This window comes from Mus caroli, unplaced genomic scaffold (genome assembly GCF_978045245.1).
Source record: "Mus caroli unplaced genomic scaffold, Mus_caroli_1 scaffold_3, whole genome shotgun sequence".
Taxonomy (NCBI): Eukaryota; Metazoa; Chordata; class Mammalia; order Rodentia; family Muridae; genus Mus; species Mus caroli.
This window is the reverse complement of record NW_028227258.1, coordinates 18,551,915-18,571,921: the sequence shown is the minus strand read 5'-3', so window position 1 is coordinate 18,571,921 and position 20,007 is coordinate 18,551,915. Positions and strand designations below refer to the sequence as shown.

Below are 20,007 nucleotides of genomic sequence, written 5' to 3'. Positions count from 1 at the left end.
TATCACGAATTCACAACCTAACTACTCCCCAAAATGTCTTTCTGTACTGAAGCAGATTTAGTCCTCTCTCCTCGCTGTTAAGAATTTGGAGACTAAGTTATAGGTTCCAACATCAAGTTGAGCATCTGCAAATTTTGTTCTGTTTTTTTTTTTTTTTTTTTTTTTTTGAGGGGGGGCGGGGTGGTTCTCTTGGTTTTGCCGCGGCACTCTTTAAATGTTCAATCTCAGCAGCCACCAAGATGAACAAGCAAAAAAAAAAAAAAAAAAAACCTCAGCACCGAGGGAGTTTCCATTGATTTCCAGTTTTTGTTCCACCACAAATAGGTCACAGGCTCGCAGAGCATAAAACAGCCTGACTGGCGCTGACAACCCAAAGATAGTGGGCTGAGCCACTGCAAATGCTTCTTGCCTTCTTTCCCATCTATGCGAACAAGTTCCAGCCCGCCTCCGGCTCAATCAAGCGCAACTCCCTAAATCCTAGAGCGAGAGCAGTCCTGGGGCATCTGGCTTAGGCTTGGCCGGCCCAGGGACACTGCCAGGCGGTGGGCTGAGCTCCGCTGGACACCGCCAAGTGGCCTGAGGCGTGCCCGCAGCGCTTGCGGAGCAGGAGTCTGGCGCCAGGCGGGAGACTGTGCTGCCCCTGGCCGCAGTTGCCTCTGCCCCCAGGTGTCCCTTGTCAGAGCCGGAGCGAGTGAGCAAGTGAGCAAGTGAACCCAGTGGACTCCACCTTCCGCGCGAGGCGTGGATTTCGCTCCATCCTCGCTTACATAAGGCGGGCGAGCGCGCTCCCGCCGCCTCTTCCCCCCCGCGCGGAGTGGGGCCGCGCCCTCCACGCCTCCTCTGCGAGCGCCACCCAGGACCCCCGCTCGCCCCACTCCTGGAGGCGACAGTCGCTGGACCGTCGGCGGGCGGGCGGCAGCAGGGGAGTCTCTCCCGCACAGAAGCGCAAGGATCAGAGCGGGGAGCGCCTCGCAGGCTCGCCACTCCTCCAGCTCTTGCCACCTCCCCATCCCCGGCGCCTGTGCGATCCTAGCGGGCGCGGGGACTGGAGAGCAGCTCCCGCTCGGCTGGCGGCGGAGCTGCGGGAGCTGTCGTGGTGGCCGCGCAACGCCTCCCAGCACTTCCCGAGTGGGGGCAGAGCATTAGCAGGCGGGAGACGTCAGTGGCTAGGCGCAGTGGACGAGGGACCTTCAAACTCCTCCTCGGAGGCTCCTCTCCACCCCCTTTGGCCCCTGCCCTTGGAGAAAGTGGAGTGTGGCGCTCAGGCTGCTGTTATTTCTCAGGACTGCCTGGCGGTGGCCGGATCCAGCCTCCTGCCCGGCTGGGCTTTCGGCTGTTTGCGCGTCTCCTGGTGGCGTTTCCCTTCCCCGTACACTTCTGCCGACGATGAGGAAAGGTCTGAGGGCGACAGCTGCCCGCTGCGGACTGGGACTAGGATACTTGCTGCAGATGCTTGTGTTACCTGCCCTGGCCCTGCTAAGCGCCAGTGGCACGGGCTCCGCCGCTCAAGGTAAGAGGGTCTTCAGGGCGCGGCGGTCACCTCCCATTGCTTCTGTCTTCCCTCTCTTCTACCTCTATTTGTCCCCGGCGCTCCTTGATTCCTCATCTGCCTAGTTGTCCCCAATGGAAACCACTTTAAATCCCACTTTCCCAACTAGTTAAGAAACCAGATTTTCAGTCTTAGCTCCAGAGCTGGGTAAGGATGGACCCGGGGTGTGTTAAGTGTAGCTGCTGTCTCCGTGCCTGTGGGATCCTGGAGTGTCTTTTGCACTTTCAGACCCACAGACGCACGGTTTCGAATATTGTGTACCTGGGTGTTTCCAGAGGCACTGATAGTGGCGTTGTGGTATGCGCCCCAATATGTGTAGTGTGCCGAGGCTTTCCGCTGTGCGCGATGGCTGCGCTTGCAGGGTTTTCTTCCACCTCCGCTAAGGAAATATGTCCATTACCGCCAAGGACCCATAGGCGCCGGTGCCCCTAGACTGCTGATGGGGCGCTATGGAGATGTTCAATTCGCCCAGAAAGGACAGGCTCCGGGTGTGCCTGCTTCTCCACTCACAACCTCTTCGTGTCCCCCTCCGGACAGGCGACCCTTGAAAAACTTCAAACCCACAGCTCTAGTGGGCGACTCTAGCTGTTCAAACCAAATCTGCAACTCTCTGGGGGAAAGGACGCTGCTAACCAGTTTATAACTGATATTTTAATGCGTTTAAGCCTCGAAGTGTGTGGCACTCTGAGCAAAGCCGGAGTAGGAGGACAGTGGTCCAGAGTTGGGAATGTCTTGTACGGGTAGGGGGAAGACACCTAGACTGAGGTTCATCTTGGAGGCTTCTTTCTTGTTCATTGAGTTTTAGAGGGAGGTGCAGCTCCCAGACTTATTCAAACCAGTTCCCACCCAGATCCTTCTTTGCCATTTTAAAGATTTATGTATTTATTTATTTATTTATTTATTTATTTATTTATTTATTTATTGCCTATAGCCAGAAGGCAACACAGCTTTGCCTGGAGAGAGAGGCAACAATTCAGAACCAGCTCAGAGACCTTCCCTTTTCTTCAAACACACACACACACACACACACACACACACACACTTCTTTGTGAATTTGGAGAGTTTGGGGGGAGGAGCAGCAGCCCTTACTCCTTCCATGATGCTCACAGACTGACTTATTCCAACTGCAGCATTCATTTCCTAAAATCTACAGTCACTGATGCAGGGAGGTGGGTGCTGAAAGAAAGCCCAGAGGCTAGGCAAGTGTGGTCCTCATAAGGAGGTATGTGATTAGCAAGGCAGTGTGAATCTGAGATAGCTACTTAGGGAGTAAATTGTTCCTGCTACACTGCTAAGTGGCCATGCTCATAAATCTTGCCTTCCTTTCTGGACAGATGCTTCCTATCCTTGTGGGTCAGCTCTGGTTTGCTTATGCACACATCCAGAGCACCTCTGACCATGTTCAAGGGAATCCGTGCTAGAAAGCCTAGAGTTCTTGAAAGTGGTCAGAAGTTTTCGGGACTCTAGCCAGAAATGCTTCCAGGAGGATCTTAGGAAGCCAACGTGGACAGTGATCTTAGGAAGCCTAAGGGTTCTGGAATCAGCTGTATGAGTCCTGCTGGAATTCAGTGTCATTTTTCTGTGCACAAAGGACTAAGCCATTGGGGGTGAGGGGAAGGGTTTGGGAAAAGGAAAAGTTAAAAGTCCCCAAAGATGCCAAAAGGAGGCAGGATCCCTGTGGAGAGCTTACAGCAGCCAAATTAAAAAGACTGGGTAGGAGAAGGATCGATGAAGATAATCAAACAGGGGACTGTAAGTGGATTAATATTGAAAGAAGGGAGCAGAGACTAAGCGGGAAGGAGCTGGGGATACGCTCTGCCTCCTGCACTTTCTCTTGGTCTACACCAGACAAGGCAAAGGTTGAGGATTAATTCTGATCTTCAGCAGGGAAAGAAAAGCAGGTTGGGGGGGGGCATATGCCGTGCTGGTGTGGATTTTCTCCATTTACTCTCGATCAGGAAGAATAACTTCCCCCACCCCCTTCAAATCACATGGTCTGAGATGCAGGACTCTCACTTTTATCTTTGTTATCCTCCATGTTCCAGAGTACCAGCTCTTCCTGTGTTATCTGTGAGACATCAAAGGGAGTGTAGAGCACAGAAATCTGCTATCAGCTACTGTCCCTGTGGCTGCTACTCATTAGCCAGGCCTGTTTACTACTGACCTGCTGTTAACACTCTATTCTCAGCCAGTCACTGTAGGACTGTCTGGGGGGCAGGCTCCCATTTCCTTCAGTATCTCCTTTCTTTCCAATTTACACCAGAGCTTCCACACATACCCCAGAGGTACCATTTGCTTGTTCTGCTGCGTTAATGACTCCAGTGGACAGTACTTTTCATGAATGGAAGTCCACATGCAATTAGAATGCAAGACATTCATGAAGTACTTTACAATGTGATGAAGGTTTCGAATCTGTTGGAGCAGTGCTGAGAAAATGAGAAGCTTTCAAAAAATAGATCTCGAGTTGAAATCAGCCCAGGGGAGGAGAAAAACCAACCACAACATGGTTGTAGAAGCACAGAGCGAGTATTATTTATGACTGAGGGAGTTTTGCAACTATGGATTAAAGACAGACAGCAGTCATGTTAAACAGGTCCTTGGGAAATTCTCTGAGCTGTAGGCAAGAACTTTCCCCTTCTCTACCCCTGCTCTAATTGTTTCATTGAGGCTTGCTGGGAAACCTTCTCTCCAGGGAAATCTCAGGGCTCCTGACTTCCAAGAATGAAAGATTTTTACTAGGAAAGGCAAGGTAGGTGTGTGTGTGTGTGTGTGTGTGTGTGTGTGTGTGTGTGTGTGAATTTTTGCCTCCTACTATGCTACCCTTTTACATCACAATGTCTCTCTTATCTGCCACCACTAATATTATGTGTGCTAACACCTCCAAGTTTAGAACAGAAAATTATTAATATCTATTCAGAGATAATTCTCTTATTGCATAAATTTAGTGTTTTTAAGACAAGTAACACATTTCTTTCCACAGGAGAGGACAGTACTTTCATGACTTTATGCATGTCGGGGTTTTACAAATTGACAGTCTGTTTCGATAATAACCAAACTTGATGGTTACTCTCTCATATATGGCTCAGCTGGGAGGACAAATTCATGTATTCACTATGGAGATTTACCATAAAGAAAAATAGACAAGTTGGCCTTTGTTAGGCAAGTAATTCTGTATTCTAATTTACAGACTCGTTAAAAGTCTTCAGAGAACAAACTTTGCAAGCACATGGCTAAAAATAAATGCTGTATCATGGCAGAGTGTGTTGGTTTATACCTGTAAGACTCCCACTTAAGGAGGCTGAGACATGAGGAATGCAAGGTCAAAGCCAGCCTGTGTAACAAAGCCAGATCCTGTCAGTAAAACAAAGAAATCATTACATTATAATAAACATCAGAGTTAAGTGGGGAAGAATCATTTAAAGTATCCATCTTTGTACCCTGGGATAGGTCATCATGAGAATCCCTGCAAATATATTGGAAACAATTCCCCTAAGGAGATAAGAGCATCCTGGGAGCTGTACTAGGCTAACCCTCTTTGTGTATGTAGTGTAATTGTTGAGATTTAAATATAACTGTCCCCTTATGTGTCCCTCTTATTAGCATGAAAAGGGAGAGTGTGCTCCATTAGGCCTTAATTGCACATAGCACTTTTATGATTTAGGTCATGGCTTTGCTGGAGCAGCAGAGGGAGCCACTCTAAGAAGAAACACTAGCACTGGGGGATGTAGTCATTTCTGGAAGATGGTGTGGATAGAAGCTGAGTCTAGACTCCAACCTTGAAGTTTCAGCCTAGATCCCTTTTACTTGACCTTTGCATCTGTGCAACTTAAAAACAAATCTGTTCCCATTTACTGCACACTACATTTTTGAGCTTATTTGAACAGAATGTATACTAGAAGTAGTATGCCATAGGGAACAAGTCCCAGACTGTGTGCTACTTGTTGGAGAGTTAGACTTGAATAAACTGTCTTTATCATCAGGATAGATCTACCAGCATATTAATTTCTGAACTGTAACAGTGTATACAGATATGTTCCTTGTGTCAAGGTGGCCAGGATTATCCCATGAGTGGTGGTGGTAATGAAGACAGTTCCAAAAATTTTATACATAGAATATTAATGGTATTTTATACATATAAGATTAATTGGTTGGAAGTAGTAAGGAAGGGACACTTGGAAGTTGAACTAGTCCAGACACATACTCTCATTCATTCATTCATTCATTCATCCCACCATCTCTCATGCTGTCTGTGAACTCATGAGCCACCTACCCACCTTGGCCCCTACCCCCATCTGTTTCTGGGATTACAACTGTGTACCCCCATGCCCATGATGGAAGTGGGCTTTTCTTTAAGTTAAATTTGCATTTCAAAAGTATTACTTATATTCAGATACCTCCCCTACTTTGGTGATGGGGATTGAATCTAAGTACCTGTACATGTTATGATAGCAAGTGCTATGCTATGACTCTATGGCCTACTACTTAGAGTCAATGGCTATTTTGTCTGGCTTTGGGGAGGTACAAGCTAATAACAGTTAATACCATGTGCCTGTTTTAGTTAGCACAATGCATCATAATTCTTCAGATACATCCTAGCTATATGACTGTGATATGCTAAGTTATTTAACTATTCTGTACCTCAATTTCCCCACGCGTAAAATGAGAAAAATATATACCATAGGTCATACTAAGGCTGAATTAGTGTATGTAAACCATCTATAGCAATAGGTAGTTTACAAAAAAATTTATTATTCCTTGACTTCCAACTTTGTAAAACACTGGCAAAATGTGAGCCAAATTCATCAAGCCTTAAATAGATCCACACTCTATTTGACTTTTCACATTTAATTGCTTGTGATTGTAGTGAACATTAAAATAAACAATCACTGATATTTCTTTGCATGTTACTTTCTGACCAACTTTTAAGACAAACTGAAGACTTTGAGAGGCCTTAATGTTTACCTTTACTTAGAGTTAAAACAAAGGTATTTTTCCTGAAAATCTGTAATTCTGACTTAAATTATTGATAGTTAAGTTTTTTACACAAGCCCAAGACACTTAATCTTCTCTGTTCTCTCTCATCCTTCCTCTCAATTTTATCACTGTCTCTGGCTCTCTCTCTTAATCAACAGCTGCTTGAACCTACTATGGACTTGCTTTTATATTTCTAGCACTTACTTGTAAATATTATTTCTCTTACTGTGAAAGAGGACTCCACGAGTCTGAGACCTTATATAGAGAGTATCTTTCAAGAATATTTTTAATAGAAACTTAGTATTAGTTTTGCACTACTTGATTGAAGTACATTTTCAGGAGCAATTTTGAAATGCTAATGTTTTCTTATTTGTAATTCTTAAAATAATATTGTAGCCTATAGCTTCTCCTGATGCAATGCTTTGTATTGAAATTTACACACGTTTTAATAAAAAATATTTAGTGCAAATACTTCTGCGAACTCACAGAGTTAGAAGGACTGAGTATGTTCCTACTCTCAGTTAGCTTGGATATGTCAAAACTCCTCTTTCTGAAAATCTTTAAGTTATGTTGGAAATTATTATACTTTTTCTATGGAAAGTATTTGAAGATGATAAGATATAAGTTGAGAATTCATTGAAATGTTGGACTTGCATTTGAAATGCTGGCTTTCTCTCATTCTGAGCACTGTTGCCTCCACAGAATTACACAATGAAGTTTCGAAGTCTGAAAAAGAATGGAGTGGAGATTAGGTACTTAGATCTGTTCTTCTCCACATAGTGCTGAAGTCCTGTGACATCAATTAAAGTGAAGTTATAATTTAGGAAGCGAGCTACCATTTTGGAAGTGCCTAACATGCAGATATTTGTCCTTACATCAGTATTAGCATCTTTTATTAGCAAAGAACAGTAACTCAAAAGTGCTTTGTGATGGAAAGTGAAGCAAAACATTTGAAAACTCCCATGTTTGGGGAATATCCTCCTTTAATTAAATAACACACTGAGTCTTATGTTCTCATGGAAAGGAAAGGGGATACGGTGAACTTTCCTCATGTTGACATGCTTGTTGGAGTTCTTCAAATACTAGGGAGAACATAATCATACTAATATATGATATTGATTAATCAAATTTAGCTCCAGAGTTACAAGCCTTATTTATTTATTTTAAAATGTTGTGAACATAGGAGGGTTTACCTTCATTAATCACTGTGTCATGTGGCTCCCGTGACTAGTTTCATTTCTCAGCAAATCTGAGAGCAGTAAGAAGCCTTGTAAGATGAACACATGCTATCTTTTTTTTCCAGATACAGATGCTAAACAGAAACTCCTTCATGACATTTAACAATTTTGTTAATGATTGCTAACATTTCCCACACATAGTCAATGTCTTAATTTCGGGCTACTTAAACTTACCTATATTTTATTGTGTTCTATTTTTCCCTATTGAAAAGAAAATCCTTATATAGGAAAGTTTATTTTAAATTTAAAAAATAGGTTAGTGTTTACATATCAAAATGCATTTGTAATCCACTTATTAACTCAACTATATCCAAAAGGATAAATGCAGACTTCCTTCCTTCCAGCTCATGAAAATTAAGATGAATATAGAAATTACAAAAGTATAAAGAGAGTAGTGTAAAAGTTTGGAAACATATACTTTGTGAAGAAATTTTTTTCATGTAAAGTTAATTTATAAGATACATTCACTTAGACAGGAGAAGTTTTGGGCAATACGTTAGGCTACATGATATAAAAGAAACATTTCTAATCTTTGACAAATAAAAGTCAAGCGTAAGATTAAAATTAGAGGAAGGAGCATTGGGCAATCTCTTTTTCTATACATTTACAAGTTAGTTACTTGTACTTAAATATTCTAAACCACTATGCTATCTTTTTTGGAATAACAAGAACTGCAAGAGTCCTTTGAAGAACTCCTTTGAAATGTAAGCAGATGGTCAGTCTCTTTGACAGATGCTAAAAGCGATACTCAGTGGCCGTAGGACTGTTACTGTTCTGTGGATTTGGAGCTATCTCTAATCTAAGCCAAACAACCCCCAAATTACTAAGCCAACAACAACAAAACAAACAGAAACCTTGAAAACAGGAAAGACAGGCAGTTACTAGAGTAAATTCTGGTAACTGGCCTTTGAAGATTATGGGCATTCCATATATATTTACTCTGTTTGGCTTTTGGTCAAAAGAAAAGTGGTATGTTGGATCCCCTTTGAGTAGAGACTGCAAAATGTACACATCGTGGCCACCCAGTGGAAGGACTCAAGTTTAGCAAGTAGCAATGCTGAAAGCATCCTAAATAAAACAGTAATTATATTGCCTCTCATTTTCCTTGGCAATTTTAATTCTTCATTCTGGATCTCTGTAAGATGATGAGAGGCTGTAACTTAAAATTGGCCTAGGGATTCAACCCAAAGATGAAGGAAGCTGACACTTGCTCCTTACACACAGGGTCTTCACCCTAGAAAACAGAAACCCATTTCTCTGACTGCTTTCAGGGGTGGAGGAGAAAATAGAGGGTTGTTGTTGTTCTTGTTGTTGTTGTTGTTTATGATTCATTATTAGTTCCATCTGTAATAGAGACCTAAGATTGGTTTCTCATCATAATATTGAAGCATATGGCATAAAACTTCTATATAAATCATGCTTTAGTTTCTTACTCTAGCTGACATAGGGAAAGGATTTCCAGAGTATTTTCAAAGGCTGTGTTGTTTAACAGGTTATATTTTCTTAGGTACCTATTTGGGGAGGACACGCTCCACTGGGCACTAGATGAGTGCTATGCAGAGACCCACCAGTGATCTTTAGAAAATGCATTACTCAGTCTCGAACTGCCTTGTTACACATTGCCCTTGAAAACAATACCCTGTTGTTTTCTAAGGCTCACCTGCTTGGAAGAAATCTGAGAGCATTATGTTCAGATTATATAGGAATTCTTGGGGACAATTGTCCTGAGAAAGATAATTTGCTTAAGTGGAGCTGACTTAATAGAATTTTAGTGCATTGAAGGAATGTCATCACTGTCTGCCTCTCCAGGTATTATTGCCTGAGCTAAATGTTTATCTATATCACTACGAAGCATACATGTATCTATCTATAAATAACTGAAAAGGACTGTGGTGAAACAGTTGCCATTTACTTGCAATAACATGATTAGGAAAAGTAGAAAGATGGCTGTGAAGAGTTTGATCTGCTGCAGTGCCCTTCCCAGTTGCAAGTGTGTGGGGGGGTGTTTTATTAAATTTATTATAGATCAAAAATAAAAGACTTGCATGTTATTTTTATTGAATTAAGTAAATTTTCTATAATATTTTGCACAGAGGTTTTAACACAGTAAATACTTATAAAAAGTAAACAAATACAGTTTGATAATTTCCTATTAATGTGTGTGTGTGTGTTGTATAACAATATGAATATGCGATGTGCATAGGTTGCATGCTTTGATGTTTTAGAAGGGAACATTTATTTTCAAACAGATTTGCCACTTACCCTAAAAAAAAATGAAACCTGTAGAATAAATGTTTTATTTTTACTTATAAAGCTCATTATAAACTGGCCATTCTGATTTAATCACAGGTTTCTTAATAAAAAATATTACATCCATTTTTTTCTGCAGAAAGTTGTCTTGGCAAATTGACAAGTCAATCACTATGTGGTGCAGAGTCTGTCTCATCTGATAGAAACAGGTTGTCACCTATTCCCAAGTGATGTCTGTTTTCTATGACCTATGGCAAACATATGCAGACCTTCTGGATTTTGTTGTTTGTTTGTTTGTTTGGTTTGTCTTGTTGTTTTTCTCCCATAGTCTTATGGTTGGACTCTCATTCACTGATTACAGTTGAGTGTCTATCCTCAGTAGAATATCCACTTCCTAACATGAAGGGAGAATATATTTTACACAAGTTTCTGACTCTTTTTAACTTCTCTAAGAGAGTCATTGTTGCCCTGGAAGTGCTACACAGGAAGTGACTTTATACATAGGCCCACTGTAGGCAAGGTCAGCTGAGCTCTTCTTTCCTGCCCAGAATAATGCAGGGATGGTTTGCTTTATGGATGAGAAACAGGCTGTGATTGGTTGTGGCGGATATTCTTGGTCTCCCGTAGATGGCTTTATTTCCAGTTTTATCACAATATGCAATGAAACTTTTACTTAAATGGACAAAGCATGTTAGCTGTGCAGAGAGGAAAATTGTTATAATGGAAGAATATCCGGATTTTCATTCAGGATATGACAATAGTATGCTTCTTGCTTATATTAAGTATAATAATAAATATTTATAAACACATCCAAATGTCATTCGGTTGGAGCTATTAGCACATACATATACATTTTCAAATTTTTGGCAATTTTGAAGTGAGAATTTAAAAGTACTCAATTCTAGGGTTCTGGTAACTATGTTAGACACATCATCAAGCATTCATCCTCTATGGTTGACAAGGGGCTTTCATAGCAAAATACATAGTATACTATGAAAAATGGCAAAGTAAATATAATTTCTCATAACATTTTGTGATTACAAGTCTAAAAGTTAATGGGAAAGGTTGCCAGTTTAATGCTGAATTGCAAAGTTAAAGAGAGGATCTTAAAGATAACAGCAGACTCCAGAGTCCTTTGGTTTATTTAGCATTCAATGACAGTCACTAAATTAGGGAAAGGAATGTTCAAACAACACACTTGAGGAAAAGTGATTTTTATAGAAAGGAGCCATTTCTGCTAATAGCCAGTAACTGCACATAACCCCGCTGACATTAAAAGTCCATTAGCTAAGCCCAGTTTAAATACCAGCTGATGCCGTGTCAGCTAAATGTACCCTGGCATGTTTTCATAGAATGCAGTAATAGCAGTTCTATATTTTTTTCTAAAACTATGTACATTAAGTAAAACAAATGCCATCTGATAGTCGTAGCAGGCTGCTACTCAACAGGCAAAGGTTTGTGATGAAACAAAAGTAGCAGTCTATATAACAAGAAGATACTATGTGGCGGTGATGGCCTTAAAAGGGAGGCTTTGAAAGAAATCATCTGGAGCAGTTTAAGCTGACACCATACAGCAGTTGTTTCCATAGAAGCCCTCATTCACATACAGTGTCTTGAGAAATTCATTTAAAGTGAGGGTTTTTTCTTTTCTGCTATTAGCTATAATGTTTATTTTTCCATATACTTTGAGACTACAGAAAGCCCAACCAAGTGGGGAGGAGAGTGAGTGTTGGAAAAGGAGCAAGGAAAGCTCAGGTATAATGTGACACTCTCTAACATGTACACATGATCTCTGGGTAAGATTTCAAAACTATGGAATATGTCTGTGATATCAGACATGAAACTGAAGGTTGGAAGCCTCATATCACCTCTCCCGCCAACACCAATTTCACAAATATATTTTTTACCTTTAGAAAAATTTCTAATGGATATTTTAGTCATCTGGAAGACAATACTGGATACTGTCAATTATTATGGTGTCCGTGCATCTCTCATCCTCATCTGAAAGTATTTTCGAAGCCAGTGTTCTGTAACTGTGAAACCATTGTGGTGCTGAACAGAGCTGCTCAGTCATCTGATGTGTGAGTTGAGAACTGGGCAGTAATTAATCAGCAGCTGTCATGCTCACTCCACTCTAAAGTACTAGGAGACCTCTATGCTCACCTCCCCCCTTCCCTATTATCAGGCCATTAGCAAAACCCAGCAGAAGTCAGGGGGATGGAGTCCAAGGCAGCACATGACCCCAGTCGCATGTGCACACGCTCCATGAACATCTTCCTAAAGTACACTTGGATTCTCACCAGATTTTCTTGCCTTCAAGGTTCTGAGTTCTTTACTCTGACCATACACATCACAGTTTTTACTTACTTGTACTTTAAAATTAAGTATTTTTTAAAATATGATAAACAGTAAAGCCTTACATAACCCTTTAGTTCTTGCAAAGAACAAAAACAAAAATAGGCTTCCTCTTTAGCCGTAGCAAAGATTTTCCTTTTGTGTGAATAGATTCTTACACAAGCATTTCTTAATAAAATGAAGAAGTCCTCTTTAGTGTCATTAACTGTTTTAACTCATTTCAGGCCGCTGTAAGTGTTCATTCTGAATGAATTGTGAGCTTACATGGTCAAAGTTTACATAATGAAATTACTAACCAAAATGTTATTTACTGACATCTTATACAAGGGCCTTGGTGAATCCTCTTGTCTGTAGTGTATAATTCAGACATTAATAACAGATGGGAGTATTCCACCATCCAACCCAGTGGACTTTGATTTTAAATTTTCAATCTATTTTTAAGGCCAAAACATCTTTTTAAATGGCTATTTCCATACATGGTGGGGGGGGTTCCTTTTGTAATGCATGAAATTTAATTCTATTGTGAATTGAAGAAAGAATGCCATTGTATTTAGCTGCATAATAAATATGTACTCATCTACAAACTTGTGTTATAAAATTGAATTATGTTTAAAATATAATAAGATGATCCGAGATTGGTTGAAATAGGACAGTTATTACATTAGTTTAGAACAGTTTTTAGAGAAATTCCCTGCTATATAAGAGACTGTTGCTTTCTTGGACAATTTTAAGTGTATGTTCTTCTTTTGGTATGAACTACATATAAAAAGAAAAGATGGAACAAATATATTCCCTCTTTAATGCATTTGTTTATGCTTGCAACTCTTTTCTTAAAATAGATGTCTACACTGAGATTTATGACAGCATTCACATAAGCTCCCTTCCTCTCTCTCTCTCTCTCTCTCTCTCTCTCTCTCTCTCTCTCTCTTCTAACTTTTTTCTTTGACTACCAGGAAATTAAAAACATACTGTTTGCCTGTCTGTGTACACCTGTGGATGCGGGCCTGCATCTGTATGTGGTTGGATCTGACAATTTTCTAATTGAAGAAATCTATAAAACAAATCAAATTTCAAAACTTACCTATGTCTATAACCAATGGGTTTCCTGTGGCAAGTGGTACTGCAAATAGTACCAGTCTTTCTGTGAGTCCCTAGGCAAAGATAGGTAAAGTGTGTTGAGCTTTTGTGTCCGCCAGTTGCGTACAAGTATAAACTCTTCATTTCCCTTCACACTGGGAGTGTAGGATGAGAATAATTGTTGTATTGATGTCATAAAACTGTAAGGAGGAATGGGGTTGTGAAAAGCAAAAGACCGAGGACAGCGCTTGGCACTGGACAAGCACTTAGTGCCCTTTAACCTTTGTTATGGCTGATGCTATTTTATCCTTATCATAAATGTCTACACTGTGTAACAGGTTTCATTTGCCATTGCTCAAATTCTATGACAAGACTGAGAAGACAGTGTGTAGCAGGGATTAATGCTGAGTAGAAAAACATCTTATAGACCAACCAACGTGTGTTATCAACAACACATTCATTAATAAGAGATTGGCACATTTTAAAAATCACGTTTTATACAAAATTATGGTACTTTTTACATTAAAATACTTTGGAAAGCAACAAATTTGCTTCAGTGTGAGTTTAAGAAGAAATTTATTTTTAGTTTATGAATGAGTTTGCTGTGTATACATGGACATGCCTCTGGAGGCCAGAAGCGGGCAAGTGATACCCTGGCACTGGTGTTTCAGAGTTGTAGCTCTTTAGGGGTAGGAGTAAAACCCCATTCCTCTGCAAGAATAAGAAGTACTCACACATTCTGCCTTCTCTCCAGTTCCAGTGGTATAATTTTTTTATGTGTCAAGCTCAGAATCAATGGAGTTGATAACTTTAAGTGAAAAATATGCATTTATTCTCTTTAAACTGTACATTGCTGTGTTTGTAAAAATGGAGGTTAAAGATTAAGAACAATTAATTGCTGAACTCTACTTTTTGGCTAATATTTAAACTCTTTCTGAAGGAATTGAAACAATTAACCTTCTTCATTATGTCAAAAGTTTTAACATTACAAAGCACTTACTGATCCTAGTATAAAAGCAAAAATTAATTAAACTAAAAACTCCAAGCAAGGCCAGAGTTCCTCATATGTTCAGAGTACATATGAAGATAAAAGCCAAATAGAAAAAAGAAATTAATTAGATGTCCAAACTGTTCAATGTATGTTCATGTATAGTGGCAAAAGGCACCTGTGCATTCACTGGAACTGGCCTCTACTTCATTTCATTAAATATTTTAAATGGATTCTAGGAGAGGCCAACGGAGCTCGCCAGTTCCTCACCGCCATCCATGTGAAACTTGTGTTCTATAAGAGTGAAAAAGAACATTCACAAAGATTATAGTCCCATTTGAAAATTAAAAACAAAAACTTTCCAGTGTGTGGTTATAAAAGGATAATTTACAATTGGTTTAATAATGACTGTATTTTAAGAAGACTATGGGCAAAGAGGAGTTGATGAGCTACAAAGAATATCCAGTATTGTATTTTATGATTCTCTGTGACATTGCTAATCTTTTGTTCTTTAGTTTTATATCCTTTGAAATGCTTCATCATAATATTTAAACAGGAGAAAAAAAACATGAAAACCATATTTTTTTTCAAAATATGTACACTGGATAGGAAATGCAGAGCCAAAGAGCTCATTCCAAGTTCCTGCAGTTCTGGTCCCTTCAGCATCCACAACGGGATGGATGAGCTCCGTGAATAGGGAAACACAGAACAGCAGTTTTAGGAGGACTGGATCTGTTTGTAGTTTGCTCTATCCAAGCACAAGGTTCAATGTCATTTATCTTTAACCCCCACCTATCCTTCCTCGTCCCCTCAATGCCTTCTTAAGAAACACTCACTTAAAAGAAGAAGTTAATAGGAACTCCATAATGGGCAGGGAAATGTTTCCTCCATGTAATTACAAAACTTCTTATCTTCATGGATCTTACTCTGTTAAAAGGAGCCAACAGAAACAATCTGGAACCTGGGACACTGTGGATGATTGATTGGATGGGTTCTTCGGGACTCATCACCACATATAACAATTACTTTGCAGTAAATCTTTGGAAGATTTCCAGGAGTGAAACACACAGTGACTGAGTGTTGAGTCTGTACTTTTGATTCCTTCTTGGATATATGTGTGTTGTTTTATTAAAGGAAGATCAAGCTTCTCAATGCTGATGTTTTGAACACTAAGCTGTCTCAGAGACAGTCACTAAACAGTTGTCAAAGGCTTCATTTCATTTTTTTTAATCGATGTAACCATTACCTATGTCTCCCCAGAATATATGATTTACCATTATTTCGTTGAAAGGGTAGAGAAGCCATCAGAAATCCAAGTTAGTGAAAGCAGAAACTATTTCCTATTTTCCTATAGAACTATATGCTAGCAAAATTTAAATATACTCAAGCACTTAGTGGCGGTGTGTTAGGAAAGATACATACTACCTAAATATGGCCATGGATATCTATTGCACTGAAGTGGAGCACTTTTCCTCGCCCCATCCCTCTGACCTGCAAAGGGAAATTATGTAAGTGCAGGGCCATCTAAGGAGCTCTTTCTCTTCAAACTCATGCCTTTATGGAGGTTGGAAAATTCACACAGCTGTCAGGATTTGTGCTTATACTTCCCTCTGAACTCTTACAAACTTTTCTGTGGTTGTAGTCTCCCCACACAGAGCATCAGCTGTTATAGTCTCAGTGTAGCCCTAATATGACAGCCCCTTCCCCAGCCTTTAGAGCCAGACCCTTGCTTAGCTCCAGTTCTCTTTTACTTCTTCCTTGGCCATTCATTTCTTGTGCTCAATCTTTTTTATCTGGCTCCTCCCACCGACACTGTTTGTTTTAGTTTTAGTTTTAGTTCACTCCTTTGGAACATGATCTTTCCTACCCAGCTGGACTGCCCTTTTCTTTCTGTGTTCCCAGATACATGTCAACACAGTGCCTAATCATCCTCCTTTCCTGAGCACACAGATTAGGATTGGACACAAGGGTGGTATGTGATATCCATTTTTGAATGGTACTGCATGAATTCGAGTGTTTTGCATAAATAACAGAGTGTAACTTTTTTCTGACAATTCACGGTAGTAGAATTAGCATCTCTCCTTGAATCTTTATTTAAGAACTCCTGGATCAAATGAGGTGGGTGTGAATATCTAGATGGAAACCCAGATGGACTGAAGCCTCAGTATCCACCATCCATTAGGTACCAGCAGGTTTGGTGGGGCTTTCAAATGCCCATATACCAAGGGCAGATTCCCATGCATTATTAGTATTAGAAATTGATAGAATATTTAAGAGAGAGAAACTAACTGGAGGAAAAATAAAAGGTATTGGATTCCCAGTCATGTGTTCAGGAATTCTCTTTTCTCTTTCTTCTTTATCTGGTCATCACGGGACAAGTAGCTATACCCCACCCCTGCATTCCCAACAACCATACATCAAAGACCCCAAAATAGCAACATGGTCAACTGACCATTGACTGAAACCTTCAAAAGAGGAAGGGAAAATAATTTTTCTTCTTTTAGGTCAATTATCTTAGATATTCTACCACAGTTGCAGAAAGGTTAGTTTTCTTCGCCTTAAAAACCCATTCCCAATGAAGGACCCAAGGAGTTGAAGGGGCTTACAGCTGTATAGGAGGAACAACAATATGAACTTAGAGATCTATGTGGGATCTTTAACTTGTGCTCTTTGTAATCAGGCAGTCTGAAGCTTGCCTTGGCACAGAGCAGAGGAAGTGGTAAGTAAAGGCGACAACATTTGAAATGTAGCTAGAGAAAACATCTAATAAAATAAAATAAAAAAGTAAAATAAAATAATATAAAATACTATTCCCATTGAATTTTCTATACTGTGGTTCATGGCTTTGAAGAGATGAAGAGCTTTGATTCTCTGGTATATGAAACACATAAGCCTCAAATAACTCCATACAAGCCCTTTGAGCACAGCTCGACACAGTGGCCTAGCCAGATTGTTGCAACAGAGAATTGGGAGCTGTGTGGAGGTCTACAAGCCAGAAGTCCCAACAATTGCTAAAAAGTTTTCCCAACTCTTCCCTTGTTGATATTGATAATAGAACCTGACCTTCCTATTAGTTAAATTTTGTTATATATCAAATTACTGCTGCATCATTTACTGATCTAGGATGTATTTCTTATTTTTCTCTCTGATGCAATATGAGAACATAACATGCCAAGTGAAGGGTGGCAGTCCTTTGGAGGCTCAGTCATGAAAGCCAGTACATTTGCATCACACATAGTCACTCTTCTGTAGCTAGCTCTTGTCTGAAGATAGGTTTACTGTGATCATGGATATTTTTAAGCAGGGTAGTTTGATCCTCAGACTACAAAATGGTATGGCAAAACAAACTGTTATTAACTCAAAACCTCTTATAGGCACTGGATTGTACTATACAGCTAGTGAAGAGAAAACTCTACCTAGGAGTAGCTTCCTGCAACAACAGTAAACACAGCCCCAACTTGCCCTGAGTAATTACCCAGGAGATCTATGTGGGATCTTTAACTTGTGCTGTTTGTAATCAGGCAGTCTGAAGCTTGCCTTGGCACAGAGCAGAGGAAGTGGTAAGGAGACAGACCTGTAATTATCAACAGCAGGTGCCCGTAATGGAATGCCAAAGACTTGGTCAAAGAGGCAAACACCACTTCAGCAAAGACAGTCAATTTAGACTCAAAGGCATTCAAAGTTAAAAAAAAAATGACTTGAGAGCAGTATTAAAAGAATACATCTTTGTACAAAAAGAAAAACATAATAAACTCTTTAATGGAAATTAACGTCTTCCCCTGAACACCTAATGTTCTGAAAAGATGTTTAAAGCTGAGATGAATGCTAGTTTTAGAGAAGGAGGGATTTCACATCAAACTTTTTTTTTGGTTCTTAAAATGTTTAATTGTGATATAAAAAACATGTTTTGATCTTTGTGCTCTTACAGGCCATTTGAAAAAAATTGAATGAGAATTACTTTTCTTTTACAGAGTAATTTTCATGACTTCAAAGACAGTTGAAGTCTTGGTTTCCTGACCATGGACAGCCAACATCTCTTGTTTGTTGCTCTACCCTCTTGTGTAACATATTTTAATTTTAACTTTTTCCAAAAGAAAGAAACTATTACCGTCTGAGGTGCTTAAATGAGTAGTAAGTCATTTGATAAAATATATGCAACAAATTATGTAATTGACTTACAGAAAAAAAATGCCATGTTGGTAGTAAAGCCCTTTAAAGAATTTCACTTAGTGGGATTATTTTGATGTGGAAATATATTTTACTGTTTCAAAAGTAGAATCTATGGTAATGGCCTCAGCGCTGTTTTGTGCTGTTATTTGCCTATTTGTGTCTTGTTGGGATATCTGTTGTACTATAATTTTTCACTCTGAAGTCTTTTATGTCTTTCCACTCTGAAGTGAAGTAAAATTTTGTATGGAGTATTGTTTTCCTTCTTCTCTTCCTCACCCCTCTCCTATTCTCTTTTCTCTTCTCCTATCTCTTCTCTCTCCTATCACCTCCCCCTTCCAAATAAGTGTACACTTTGGTTGTTTTTGTGCCATGAGAATCTCAGGGGAAAAGGACACCAAACAGTAGACAAAAACATGGTCATGATCAGCCTGCTTAAGTTGGTTCTCAGATGTGACAGCAGATACTTAAGGGGAATTTGTCTTGCTGCCTGATATGGACTTTATATTTATCACTATAAAAACAACTGGGGAAGCCAGCCCTTAATTGCATTGGCCAGGCATAGCTTCAGCTCTCACAGTAGTTTTATGTCAAGATCTTGCCCTACTTAAAAGGAAGATGTAAAGTTTATTCTGGAAATTCGCCAGAACAGACCAGCCCTGAAAAATGTGAAGGGGAAAGATCTCTGTAGCTAAGTTAAAATAAACTTATCACAGCTGACAAAAGTTATGCTTAGGATGACCCTACCTACAAAATATGGGTCTTCGTTTCTGAACATCTCAATTTTGTTTAAAGCAAATACCAAATATGGAAGAGATTCAAGAATTATCTGAAAGAGGGTGGGTATAAAGTGAGAGGAAATGATGACTTTATGATATCTAGCTTATCTGTATGTTTTCACTGCTTGACTTTCTTTTCCTTTAGATTGCTGAGTGTTAGATTGTGCCCAACATCAAAGCAGTGAATGGTTAATCTACACCTCAATGTGTATCTCAGTAGCTGTCTGAGGGCTTGACCCCTGAAATTCAAGCTTCTCTAGGGATTCAGATGTGCCAGGGATTTTAGCCATGGAAGTCACTCTGTGTTCAGGTATTTTAACATGTTATACTTCTTTCAGACTCTGATGATTACTGTGTATTTACTTATGGAAGAAAGAAAATAGCCAAGTATAGATAAGATTAATTTAATTCAGGAAGCACTATTGTTTTTTTCCACAGGGATAAATGAGATAGAAGAAAACCCCTCTCTCTCTCTCTCTCTCTCTCTCTCTCTCTCTCTCTCTCTCTCTCTGTCTCTCTCTCTGTCTCTCTCTCTCTCTCTCTCTCTCTCTCTCTCTCTCTGTGTGTGTGTGTGTGTGTGTGTGTGTGTGTGTGTAGAGGGGAATTAGAGGAAGTACTCAGGAGCATTTC

General features: G+C 39.9%; 1 protein-coding gene across 2 annotated transcripts in view; it reads left to right on the top strand.

The window, feature by feature from the left end:
* The first annotated feature begins 1,286 nt into the window (after window positions 1–1,286).
* Unc5c (unc-5 netrin receptor C) overlaps window positions 1,287–20,007 on the top strand; it is a 351,370-nt gene continuing 332,649 nt past the window's right edge. For both annotated transcript variants that reach the window (XM_021157614.2, XM_021157613.3), the window contains exon 1: window positions 1,287–1,510. In XM_021157614.2, the coding sequence (XP_021013273.1) occupies window positions 1,387–1,510 (124 nt within the window). In that variant the 5' untranslated portion in view covers window positions 1,287–1,386. The remainder of the gene's footprint in view (window positions 1,511–20,007) is intronic.